Here is a 13,286-nt window from a genome sequence, read left to right on the forward strand (position 1 = left end):
TGCGTCATATTTCATTGTTTTCTGTAATGTTATGTAATATTTTATTTTGCACACCGGGATATAATTATGTGAGCATAAGTTAGTAATAATTAGCATCAAGTTGATGAGGAATGGGTTTAGACCTTGTCTGTAATAACGTATTTGTCTCTCTCTCTCTGTGTGTGTGTGTGTGTGTGTGTGTGTGTGTGTGTGTGTGTGGGTGTGTGTGGGTGTTACGAACACAGACAGCCTGTATGCAACTAATCAATGCCCTAGTCACCTCTCCGGATGATCTGGACTTCAGAATCCATTTACGGAATGAGTTTCTGCGCTGCGGCCTGAAGAAGATCCTGCCAGTGAGTTGTTGTGGTTTTATTTATTTATTTTTTTTATTTAACATGTCATTTCTTAAAGCAGGATTCCCCTTTATCATATTCTAGAACATTTCAAGAGATTGTTCTGTACACAGTTTTATCACAAAAAAGCAACATTGGCACATCACCATCAGAGCTGAGCTAAAGCTTCTTCTATACTTGCTTTCATATTTATGTATCATAGTAACTATGTGATTTCTAACGTTTCAGCCCCCCACGTGTAATATTCTTAATAAGAATTTTTATTTTTATTAAGAATAAAGTATAATAAGCTTCCAGGTTCTATTGTGTGGCAAATCAAGGCTGCGACGGGCTGAACACAGACACACATGAGGCAGGGGTAGTGGAATAAAGGTGCTCTTTTATTCAGTGTTTTAGTGGAATGCAAGTGAGAGAGGTGCAGGTTGAGAGTGGAAGTCTGAGGCATTGTGATCCTGGGGTATGACGAGTAGGGATGATCGACATCGAGGTGGGGCCTCTGGGTTCCCTTGGACGTTGCCGGTAGGGAGAGTGGTCTTTGCCCCTATCGTCGGTCTCTACACGAGAGGAAGAGAAATGGATCAGCACAGACATGTAGACCAAACTGGCTTACCTTGCTGCTTCTGCTGCACCCTTTTATATTCTCCTGGCTTCTCGGAGAGGGTGAGGAGACGCCACCATAATCATTGGATGCCAGTGTTTGTGGTTTTGCCACCCCGCCTCACAGCTATGTGCTCTCGCGCTATCTACAATAATGGGGGTGCTGAAGTGGCACTGTCCATTCAGCACCCGGGCGGCACTTGTGCAAGGAGCTCTTAGTGCAGAGGCTGCAGGCCCGCAATCACAATTGTTTCAAAATAGCAACATAAAAGGAAAAACAAGACTTTACAGTTCTATTTAATCAGTGTTCCCCATAGGATTTTGTGAGACTGTGGTGGGTGGACCGCTGACCCTCTAGGGGGGTCCGGGGGCATGCTTATGGCGGCAAATCAATGCCAAAAATCCGAGCGCATTATTGACGCTCTTGTGCACGGACACTCAACAGACACTTCATGAGAGTCATTATTTTTTTTATTTGCGGTCTGTTTGTTGAGTGTGGTGGCGGGGTGCTTTGCCGAAGCAACGGCGCAAAACAGAGATCTTTCATGTTATTATGATAATAATATGAAACACTGCTTAAATATATGGTAAAGAGTTTGTTGGAGTGTGTGTGCGTATTTACTGTTCTCTGTGGAGGACTTACATGCTTTCTCACTCTCTGATTCTCTGTTTCTATAAGACAGATGTGATTCCTAAAGTGCAGTTGTGTGATTGATAGCTGCAGAATTATAGGTTACATTTTACTGCATGTACACTCCACTTGCAATGGTTTATATTGCAGGTGTAGGTGTTCCATTCCCACCCCTGGAATCCTTAAATTTAGAACAGTGCCAACGAATAGGAGGGGGGCATCACAGCAAGCCGTCAAATGTGCTCATTAAATTAGAAACCTAGATCTGTTGTGATTGTATTGGATCTACACCAATCAGCCATAACATTAAAACCAGTGAGAGGTGAAGTGAATAACATTGATTATCTTGTTACAGTGGCACCTGTCAAGGGGTGGGATATATTAGGCAGCAAGTGAACAGTCAGATCTTTAAGCTGATTTGTTGGAAGCAGGAAAAATGGGAAAGCATAAGTATCTGAGTGACTTTAACAAGGGCTAAATTGTGATGGCTATACGACTGGGTCAGAGCATCTTCAAAACGTGAGGTCTTGTGGGGTGTTCCCAGTATGCAATGGTTAGTGTCTATCAAAAGTGGTCCAATGAAGGACATCCAGTGAACTGGTGACAGGGTCATGGGCGCCCAAAGCACTTTGATGCGAGTGGAGAGCGAAGGCTAGCCTGTTTGGTCTGATCCCACAGAAGAGCTACTGCAGCACAAATTACTGAAACAGTTAATGCTGGCTATGATAGAAATGTACCAATATGCACAATGCATCGCAGCTTGCTGCATATGGAGCTACGTAGCCACAGACTGGTCAGAGTGTCCATGTTGATCCCTTTCCACTCTCAAAAATGCTTACAATGGGCATATGGCATCAGAACTGGACCATGGAGCAGTGGAAGAAGGTGGCCTGGTCTGGTGAAACATTTTCTTTTGCATAATGTGGACAGCCAGGTGCGCGTGCGTCACTTACCTGGTGAAGAGATGGCACCAGGATGAACTATGGGATGCATTGTACAATGTTTTGCTGGGAATCCTTGAGTCCTGGCATTCATGCAGTTGTTACTTTGTCATATACCAACTATCTAAACATTGTTACAGACCAAGTACACCCCTTCATGGCAGTGGCATTCTGTAATGGCACTGGCCTCTTTCAGCAGGATCATGTGGTCTACCACACTGCAAAAATTATTCAGGAATGATTTGAGGAAAATGACTGAGTTCTAGGTGTTGACTGAGTCTAATTGAGCATCTGTGGGATGTGCTGGACAAACAAGTCCGATCCAAGGAGGCAGGTATAGATATAGGTTACCTTTACTTGTAGCGCCCTGCTGTTTCTTTAATGGTCTTACATACTCATTTTCTCTTCCTCTCTAATGACAGGAGCTGAAGGAGACAGAAGAATTGGACATTCAGCTGAAGGTGTTCAATGAGAATAAGGAGGAGGATTCTATTGAGCTCTCACACCGGCTTGATGACATCCGCACAGAGATGGAATATCCTTTTCACAGCAATTTATGAACAGCAGCTAGAGAGTGAGATGTGCTGCTCTCTCTCAGCTTCTTAAATCTTACATCCCAGTACCCTCTTTTCATATGGAGCCTGTCCAGGCTCAGGCAGAGCTTGTCATTATATTTCACAGCTTATTATAACTTCCCAAGTGGTTTTGTATGGTCATGGAAATTGTTGTTTTCAAGCAAACATTTGATCCTCTTTGAAACAGTACCTGTTAATAAAGTTTATATACTCCATCACATGACACATAAAATTTTGTAGTAATTTTCACAATTTAAATGAACAAAAAACAGATCAGTCACATGGAAAAAGTAAGTACACCCCTACATTTTTCACACCTTCAAATCCATAAAATTAGATTCAGGTGTTCAGGATTGGGTGCCAGTGATTAGAACCTGCTTAGGGAGTCCAGGTGGAACCCGTCTTATTTAAACTTCTCGTATCTAGTGTCTGGTGTTCCCTTTGTTATTGAGGTGTGTGGTGTCATCATGCCAAAAGTTCTTTAAGGCCTTCAGAAAAAAGTTTGTGGTTGCCTTAGTCTGGCAAGGGATTTAAAAAGATCTTATAATTATTTGAAATACATCATTCCACTTTAAGGAAAATAATCTACAAGTGGTACAGGTTTCAAACAATTGCCAATTTGTCTAGGACTGGCCGTCCCAGCAAATTCAGTCCAATTTCATCACAGGATGTGCTAGTAAAGATGTGGCCTTTAAGAATGCATGTTTTTTCACGTGGCAGAGGTGGGTAGAGTAGCCAAAAGTTTTACTGAAGTGGTGGAAATGTTATGGTTTGTGGTTGCTTCGCTGCCTCAGGGACTGGACAGCTGGCATTCATTGATTCAACTATGAATTCTGCATCACATCAAAGAGTGCTTGAAGATAATGTGAGGCCATCTCTCTGAAAATTGAAGTTGAACCGAAAGAGGACCATTCAACAGGATAATTATCCTAAGCACACTAGCAAATCTATTAGCAAATGGCTCAAAAAGAAGAAATGGAGGTTTATGGAATGGCCTAGTCAAAGCCTGGATTTGAATCCCATTGAAATATTGTGGGGAGATTTGAAACAGGCAGTACATGCAAGAGAACCCTCAAACATCTTGTAGCTGAAAGAATATATCATGGAAGAGTGGTCAAAAATTCCAGCAAGCCTCGCGGACAATTATGCAAAATGCCTACAAGAAGTTTTTTTCTGCTAAAGGGAGCAATACTAGCTTCTGAGGCCAAGGGTGTACTAACTTTGTCCACAGAAGAATATCACATGTAATGATATTTCTGTTGAATAAATGATTGAAAAAGCTAATTCTCCTTGTGCTTTTGTTCAAATATGCTGATGCTGCATGATTGGCACACCACAAATGAACAATTCCTTGACTCTCTATGCACTGATATGGATGAGGTTTACCATATTCTGTCCAACATGGTGAAAGATACAGGCTCAGAGTCCTATTTCCTATCCATTCTTCAGCACTTGCTGCTCATCAGGAATGACTACTATATCAGGTGAGCATAATTTCCTTAAATAATCAATCCATCCACTGTACTGTTTATCCTACAGGGTCATGAGCAACCTGGAGCCTATCCCAGGGAGTATGGGGCACAAGACGGGGTACAGGACAGGGTGCCAATCCATCACAGGGCACACTCATGTACTTGAAGGAAACCCCCGCAGCACAGGGAAAAGATGCAAACTCCACACCCACAGGGCTGCGGCGTGAATCGAACCCCCAACCCTGGAGGCATGAGGCGAACGTGCTAACCACTAAGCCACCATGCACCTCCCCAAATTTCATCCCTCCATCCATCCATCCCTCCCTCCCTCCCTCCCTCCAGCGCATTCTGGTCTTCCTGCTCTTCATTTTCAATATTAGTCAAGGTGACTCAACCAAATAGATCTGAAGATGTTCTTGAAGCATATTTTAAGTATTTTTCTCTAAATCTAAATACCTTATTTTATTGTTACCAGTCCTGACGATTCACAACATATTTTGACGTAATTACAGAGTTTACACAGGTAACTAGAAGCAGAAATCTGATGGTGAAAGGTTATTACTCTTTTTAAAAATGTTGTACAGCAGCCTAGGGTGCAGCTTTTATGCCCAGACCCCTATTTCAGACAGTTATCCACATACAATTCATCATGCATGTCCAGCCTTTGAAACTTGGAAATGTTTTTAATGTGCTAGATTAAATTAGTTGGTCTGAAATGCTGTATCTCTTTCTGCCAGGTCGGATCTGACAGATCTGATTTTAGTTTGGTCCAGTGGATTTACTGACTGGCTGATAATCAAAGCCATCAACTTGCATGAAAGAGAGCATTATTGATAGTGTTCATATTAGTATTAGTATGTTTATTATTTTTAGCTTTGTCATTGTAACAAACAAAACTTTAAACTCACTAAGAAATGAGAATAAACCAGAATGTTAAGATTCCTTTTTTGCTTTTTCCTTTTTCTTTGTTTTTTTTTTTTTAATTAAATTTATTAATTTTTTTATTAGGTAGTCATGTAGGACATACTAAAGAGGAGGTAGATGAGAGTGAGAAAATATTGAGCACATGGCTGTGACTGATGTGAGGATTACATGGTTGATGTGGAGCATTGGTTGGATAAGAGACAGAAAAGAAGGTGCCAGACAGTGTGAAGGGGGATTGGAGCTAAGAAGTGAGTGTGATACTGCAGTGAAGGGGGCATATGCTGTCTACACTGGTAGGGTCTGACAGTTCTAGGTCAGCCTTTTCCTTCTTTCTAGTTATCTCTACCATGCTGGAAAGATGGTCGCCAAGCCACATGTAATGTAGGACAATTTATTATGTTAATAATAATATGTACAGTTATGTGGGGAAAAAAAGTATACCCCATGGAAATTGTAGGCTTTTCTGACATATTTGGACATGTAAACATTTGTTGCTCTTTGAAACAGTGCCTATTAATAAAGTTGATGACACACAAAATCGACATTTTGTAGTAATTTTCACAATTTAAATGAACAAAAAACTTATCAGTCACATGGAAAAAGTAAGTACACCCCTACATTTATCACACCTTCAAATCCATAAAATTTGGATTTTTTGGATTATTATTTCGATATTGGATATATGGATATTTAAACTTCTCTCATCTAGTGTCTGGTGTTCCCTTTGCTATTGAGATGTGTGGTGTCATCATGCCAAGATCTAAAGAGTTCTGTAAGGCCTTCAGAAAAACGGTTGTGGATGCCTATGCGTCTGGCAAGGGATTTTAAATGATCTCCTTATTATGTGAAATGCATCATTCCACTATAAGGAAAATATTCTGCAAATGGCGCAGATTTCAAACGACTACCAATTTGTCCAGGACTGGCCGTCCCAGCAAATTCAGCCCAAGAGTGGACAAACTTGCGTGATTATAAATATAAGGTTTATTTTTAATGCTTGGATGCAAATCATTCAATGACTGCCTGAAGTGTGGAACCCATGGACATCACAGAGTTTCCTCCCTTGAGATGCTTTGCCAGGTCTTTTTCTGCAGCTGCCTTCATTTGCTGCTTGTTTGTCAGTTTTTCTGTCTTCAACTTTGTCTTCAGTAAGCATTCTGAATTGAGTTGAGGTCAGGTGACTGACTCTGCCATTTAAGAGCATTTCATTTCTTTGCCTTAAGAAGCTCTTGGGTTGATTCCATGGTATGTTATGGGTCATTATCCATCTGTACTGTGAAGTGTAAAGTATAGTTATATACACTTCAGGATTCATCCTGCTACTTCTATCAGCAGCCACATCAATAAACACCAGTAAACCAGTTCCATTGGCAGCCATGCATGCAATAACACTTCCTCCACCATGTTTGACAGATGATGTGGTATGCTTTGAATCACCTTATTTCTCCATATTCTTCCCATCATTCTGGTACAAGTTAATCTTCGTTTCATTTGCCCAAATAATCTTGTTCCAGAACTGGGCAGGATTTTTAAAAAATATCTTTTCTAGCAAAGTCTAATTTGGGCTTTCTGTTCTTGAACATTACCTATGGTTGCATCTTGAGGTAAACCCTTTGTATTTATATTCATGATGGTGTCTATGGATAGTAGACTTTGACAATGATATGCCTACCTCCTTGAGAGTGTTCTTGACTTGGCTAGATGTTGTGAAGGTATTCTATGATTATTCATTTTAGTTATCCACTGTGGTCTTCCAGGCCTTTTGGTGTTGCTGAGCTCTCCAGTGCATTCCTTCTTTTTAAGAATGTCCCAAATTGTTGATTTGGCCACTCTTAAAGTTTCTGCTATCTCTCTGATAGATCTGTTTTCTTTTTCAGCCTAATTATGGCCTCCTTCACTTGCATTTACACCCCCTTATACCACATGTTGAGAGTTCTCATGAACAACTACCAAATGCAAATTCAACTCTTGAATCAACTCCAGATCTTTTATCTCCTTAATTTGAAATCATCATGAAATAATGATAACAGGCCACACCTGGCCATGAAACTGCTTATCAGTCAAATAGCCCAATTACTTTTGAGCCTGTGAAAATGGAAGGACTATGTAAAATGACTGAACTTCTTAAACGGTTAATGCAGTATTTTTGTTAAACCACTTGAATTAAAGCTGAAAGTCTACACATCCATCACACCTTGATTGCTTAATTTCAAATCTATTGTGGAAGCGTACAGAGGTAAAATTACAAAAGTTGTGTTACTGTCCAAATACTTATGGGCCAGCTTGTAATTATTCACCTTCTGTACCTTGGCTTAAGATAACATTGTATGCACTTTAAATTAAAATTGATTATACACTGTGATCAGGAAAGGTCACACACTATGTGCTATGGCAGCAGATAATCCCAGACCTATTCAATCTCAGACATGCAGGCCCAGCCTTGTCAAATCCCATAGTCAAGTCAGTCTGTACATTCATTGTTGCTGATTTCATTGCACACTGAATTGTTTCAGGGGCATGGAATATTATTAAATGGTTAGTTTTATAAAGTGAAGTTTTTTTTAAATGTGTAAATGTGTGTCTCTCTCAGACCTCAATACTACAAGGTGATTGAAGAATGTGTGGCTCAGATTGTTCTTCACCGGAGTGGAATGGACCCTGACTTTGGTTACAGAGAGCGACTAGATGTAGACTTCACCCAACTCATTGGTAAGTTACAAGTATGTTATGCATCTACTCTCTTTAGGTAAATTATAGCTGGAAAAATAAAAAGCTCAATAAACAGGAAGTACTGTATTACTTTATTTACATACTAATTTCATAGCAATTATATATTCAATTACACATGCATAGACATTAAACAATATATTAAAGAAAGGATACAGTGTGCAAACAGTTTATCTCAGTGTTAGTAAGACGGCAAGATATTTAACCCTTACATACCTTACAAAATAGTCAAATTTGACCAATTTTGACATTTAATGAAGGCATGAAATCAACCTAAATAATTTTTTTGGCCTGAAATTTGGTGATTCTTCCTAAAATGAACAAAAATTTCCACCAGTTTTCCTACAAGTACTACACATTTTGTACACAGCTACTGTTCTGAAAGAATTACAGGTTCAAAATGGAGCAAATAAGAGAACTGTGAACAGCTCCTGTGAAAAAAGGTCCTTGAATTGTTTGCACCGGGAACGTATATTTTAAGTAGACTCCTTTAAGCTACTGGGCATTTATGGGAAAATCTTGAAAAAGTGAAACAGTAAAATTTTGACTAGGCATATACCATGGATGGGAAAGCATGGTGAGAGTCAAGAGGGGCCTTGACAGTGTCATGAGATCATAAACTTTCCCTTGAGAAAGCAGGCATTTTCAGGACCTATTACAGTGTACTTGATACAAATGTGATGGAAAAGGAGGAGATACAATTTCTGGGCAACAATAAGATGTCGAAACAAGCTTAACATGCAGCAAGTGTGGAAAATCTATTTGCAGTGGTCAGACTTCCAAAAGGTCACGGCCATATTTGCAAAACGTGATGTTAGATGGTAGGGTAGAGCAGGATTTAAGTTAGTGTTCATGATACCTTTATTCATGCATCTTCAGTAATTTTCATCTTTATCCTGGTCAGGGTGGCACCAGGCGCACACACATTTACACACTCATTCATAGCTGTAGAAATGTAACATGGCCAAACTGCATGCATGCATATTTCTTGGGCAGTGGAAAGACGGAGGAGGACCCAGAAGAAACCCATGCAACATGGGAAGAACCTGTGAAACTCCATACAGAAATTAACTTGAGCTCAGGATTGAACCAGGGTGTCTGGAGATGTGTGGCAGCAATGCTACCTGCTGTGCCACTATGCTGCCCTAATGTTCATGTTGTAGTTTTAAAAAAATGTTTTAAGTTCAGAAAAGTTTGACATTTGCCAATTAATAAAATTCATTAAAAGCATTATACTTATTTTATGTTAGACCCATTTATTGATAAGCTTTCAGGTTGTTCCTGGATGTCCATTTGGAGTTTAAAATATGACATAGGGACTACTCTTGAGGTAGTAGTTGGGTCAAAATGACCTGGTCCATACTGTAAGCGGTCAGAATATCAAAGGTATGTAAGGGTTAAGTAAATATAGAACATTTATTTATTATGTGGCGAGAGAGACTGACATTTAATTCTTTAACCATTCAAGGGCAGTGGTAGTTCAACAGTTAAGCCTCTTGGTTACTGATCCGATTTATGATGTTTCCATTATAAATAAATAAAAGCATGTTGTTGAGAGGGTTTAAAGTGCGGGAGTCTCAAGACAAATCAAGAAAAAAAAAATTAATCCACATATCAAGAAAAATATTCAGAACATTTTCTTCTAAGTGATTGACCACGTGTATCTCTTTCAGGAAAAACACCAGAGATGGTCCTTTTCCCTCTTTAATATTTTTCTGTGCCTAATGTACTGTCTTAATCCTGAGGTTGTTGTAAAATATTAAACAAGGTATAAAAATGTCTAGATGTGTTGGCCTATCTTAGGACATGGTCCTCAACATTGCTTTTGAATTTTGATGCGAATACACTGAAGCACTACAAAAATAGGACCTCATTTTGTATGGCTATTTCACTGTCAGTGCCTTCCATATTATATTGCAGATATCAAAAACAATACATGACATCAAAGTGGCAGTCTCCAAGGAATCACATGACAAAGCCATTATGATTTTAGGTCAGTCAATTGAAGAGTTATGAGATACACACGATTCATATTTTTCATGCCTAGAAAAGGTATCAACACACTTTATATTATTAAAAATACACTAATGATAAAAAAAAAAAGAAATTCATAACAATAATTAAAATGCACAGGTGCTTATACAGACTAAACAAGGCAAGGCATGTGTTGAAATATCAAGTTTCAGAGCTCAATGAGCTTAGTTTTTATTAATTTATTTATTGTTGCTGTTATTATTATTATTGTTAATGTTATTATTAATAATAACATTATGTTTTACATAATGGCGGAAATTTGGAAATGGTGGATGGAATATTTTTGCACTGACATGACTCGGCATCATGTCAGAAATCAGATGACACCAGAATTGTGAATGTATTCCAGAGGAAATAGCAAAAAAATAGGATTTCATGGTTGAATGCCCCCAAGTGCACAGATGACATGAAAAAATTTGGGACCATTGCTGGTGTCGTCCCAATAAGTATCCTCAAGTTTCATGTCGATCCACATCTTGATGGCCTTCGGTGATCTGGTGCTTGGCCTTCGGTGCTTGACCAATATTAATAATAATAATAATGATAGTAATAATAATAATACAAACAAAAACAATAGGGTTCCAGCACTTTCAGTGCTTGGCCCCTAATGATAATCTCTTAATGTGTGCTGTGTGTGTGTGTGTGTGTGTGTGTGACTTTCAGATCAGTGTGTAGATAAGGCCAAGTTGGAGGAGAGTGAACAGAGAGCAGCTGAATTCTCCAAAAAGGTAAAGCTTTTCATCACTGTGTGCTTGGGTCATTGGTATGCTGCTGTACTCCTAACCAACATTTTAGCAGGAAAACAGCTTTGGCCTGATTAGTAGTTAATCAATAGCTGTCAAGTCAGCTACATGATATGAATGAGTGTGTGCAGAATTAATGTTGATGATCCATTCTGTATGCTTGTTTGTGTTATACTGGGAGCGCATGATAACTATTTAAATTTAGTATACAAGCAGACAATCACAGATGCATTTTTTCCCCTTAAATCTAATTTATTTATTTATTTATTTATTTATTTATTTATTTAAAAAAAAAAAAAAGGGAATTTAGCCGACCCCTAATTGATTTCCCAGCAGAAAAGACTTCAGAATAAACAGTGAAAGTAGAAACACTGGGGAGACACCAGGAGAAAAAAGATTTCCCCCTCTGATAGTTAGGCCAATTCTTTTGTTTTTGCTATACACTGAAGACATTTAGGTTTGAATATGAGACGAGAGATCAGATTTTCAGCTTTAATTTCCTGATATTTACATCTAGCTGTGTTAAACAACTTTAGTACCTTTGGTGGCAGACCACCCACTTTTTAGGTATGCAAAAGTATTTGAACAGATAGTGTTAAAGTAAATAACACTTAATATTTCGTTGCATATCCCTTGCTTTCGATAATTATATTAAGCCGGCAACCCACTGACATTACCAGCCCAGTTGATCGCAACTCAGTTGAACAGCTACGGGAGATTTTGGGCTAATATGTTATACGGTGCTCTTCACCACCATAATCAAAACACCAGTTGAGGGAATATAATTTAGAATCCCTCCAGTACAGTTCCAGAAAATTATTGAATCAATGTCAAGGTGCATTAAAGGTGTGCTGGTGGCTCATGGTGCCCTGACACCTTAATACGATACTTAATGTTGTTTTTTCCTTTAATTTGACACCTGTCTGTATGTGGTGAAATTCATAATCATTTGCGACTTGGCCATTTAGGAATAACTGGTGAAAGGTGTAGGTGGGAGAGAAAGAGTGCTTATAAGAACATGTTCACAGAAGTATGTTTGTGTGTGTGTGTTTGCATGTGACTTTTTTTGTAGTTTGACGAGGAATTCAGCGCACGACAGGTGGCACAAGCTGAGTTGCAGAAACACGAGGAGAAAATCAAAGAGCTGGAGGGGAAGATCACCTCCATCCAGAGTCAGGTACAACTGCACCTCATCCCTCTCTCCCACACACACACACACACACACACATACTGCACCTCATCTCACTCCCTCACACACAAACACACACAAACACAGTGTAATGTCTGTATGAGTATTTCAGATCCTTTCAAAGACATTTATCACTGATATTCTCTAGTCTGAGATACATGCACCCTCAAAAGTTTCAACTTTTTCCATTTTATCGTACAAGTGCTCCTAAGTGCATCTACAGACCCAGTAAGCAACAAATCTGCTGCACTTTCACATGATTCCTCTTAATACCACAGCTTTTCTCACACACTTTCAACCAACCAGAAAATATTAGAAATTTGTTTATTGGTTTACTCGGTCCTGTCTGTGTTATAAAATACAAAGAAAATGAGGTATATAAGCACTTTAGGACTATGAATAGTGATGTCTTTGTTGTGCGGTCATATTAGCCAATTTCTTTCTGGAAAAGTTACTGCTAATGCAGTGGCTCAAGGATATTGGCTAATTTTGTAAAATTGAAACCTTTTTATCAGATATATGAAACTGGTTGATTTAATCAACAGGCAATCTTCACTTTAAAATGTAGGATTTGATTCTTCTGAATTGCTTCATTGTGCTATTTTGTTCTTTTTTATCATCAGAATGAGGGATTACATTTCCTCTCTGACTCACATATCCTCATTCTTTTCCAGACCACATGCACAACACTTCTTGTAGAAAATGCTTTCTGTTTCCTACTTAACCTAATTTGAAATGCTTTAGGGCTGTTAAAGATCAAAAAGAGAGTAGTTTGCGTGCCTGTAGAATTAAAAAAAAAAAATATGGGATGGCATCCGCAAAAGAAACTGTTTCCCAGACACAGCCTCTCTTTTAGTTGTAAATGCCCTTGTTTTGTCTTCCTAGCTTTGAACCCACTTGCTTACCCCCTATATGTTGTTAGGTTATTTTGTTTCCCCACTTTTTCGGATTAGTTGGCATCATTAAAGTACCATGGCAGCCCTGGCCCACTTATTCTCCTTGATTCAGAATGGGCACATTAACAGTAGCATCACTGGAATAGGCCATTAGTCTTGTGCTTCTTCCAGCATTGTATTCATTTATGTGCATTCCCCTCCCCTGCACTTCATCTGGCCAGA

The 13,286-nt window shown here is 39.0% G+C and overlaps 1 protein-coding gene across 7 annotated transcripts in view; it reads left to right on the forward strand.

Annotated features, from left to right (window-relative positions):
• The window catches only part of diaph2 (diaphanous-related formin 2), a 388,403-nt gene that overhangs the window by 77,173 nt on the left and 297,944 nt on the right, over nucleotides 1-13,286 (forward strand). For all 7 annotated transcript variants that reach the window (XM_053682091.1, XM_047157080.2, XM_047157081.2 and 4 more), the window contains 6 exons: nucleotides 225-335; nucleotides 2,927-3,039; nucleotides 4,447-4,563; nucleotides 8,066-8,184; nucleotides 10,900-10,964; nucleotides 12,052-12,156. In XM_053682091.1, the coding sequence (XP_053538066.1) occupies nucleotides 225-335; nucleotides 2,927-3,039; nucleotides 4,447-4,563; nucleotides 8,066-8,184; nucleotides 10,900-10,964; nucleotides 12,052-12,156 (630 nt within the window). The remainder of the gene's footprint in view (nucleotides 1-224; nucleotides 336-2,926; nucleotides 3,040-4,446; nucleotides 4,564-8,065; nucleotides 8,185-10,899; nucleotides 10,965-12,051; nucleotides 12,157-13,286) is intronic.

The sequence above is a fragment of the Ictalurus punctatus genome, chromosome 8 (assembly GCF_001660625.3).
Source record: "Ictalurus punctatus breed USDA103 chromosome 8, Coco_2.0, whole genome shotgun sequence".
Taxonomy (NCBI): Eukaryota; Metazoa; Chordata; class Actinopteri; order Siluriformes; family Ictaluridae; genus Ictalurus; species Ictalurus punctatus.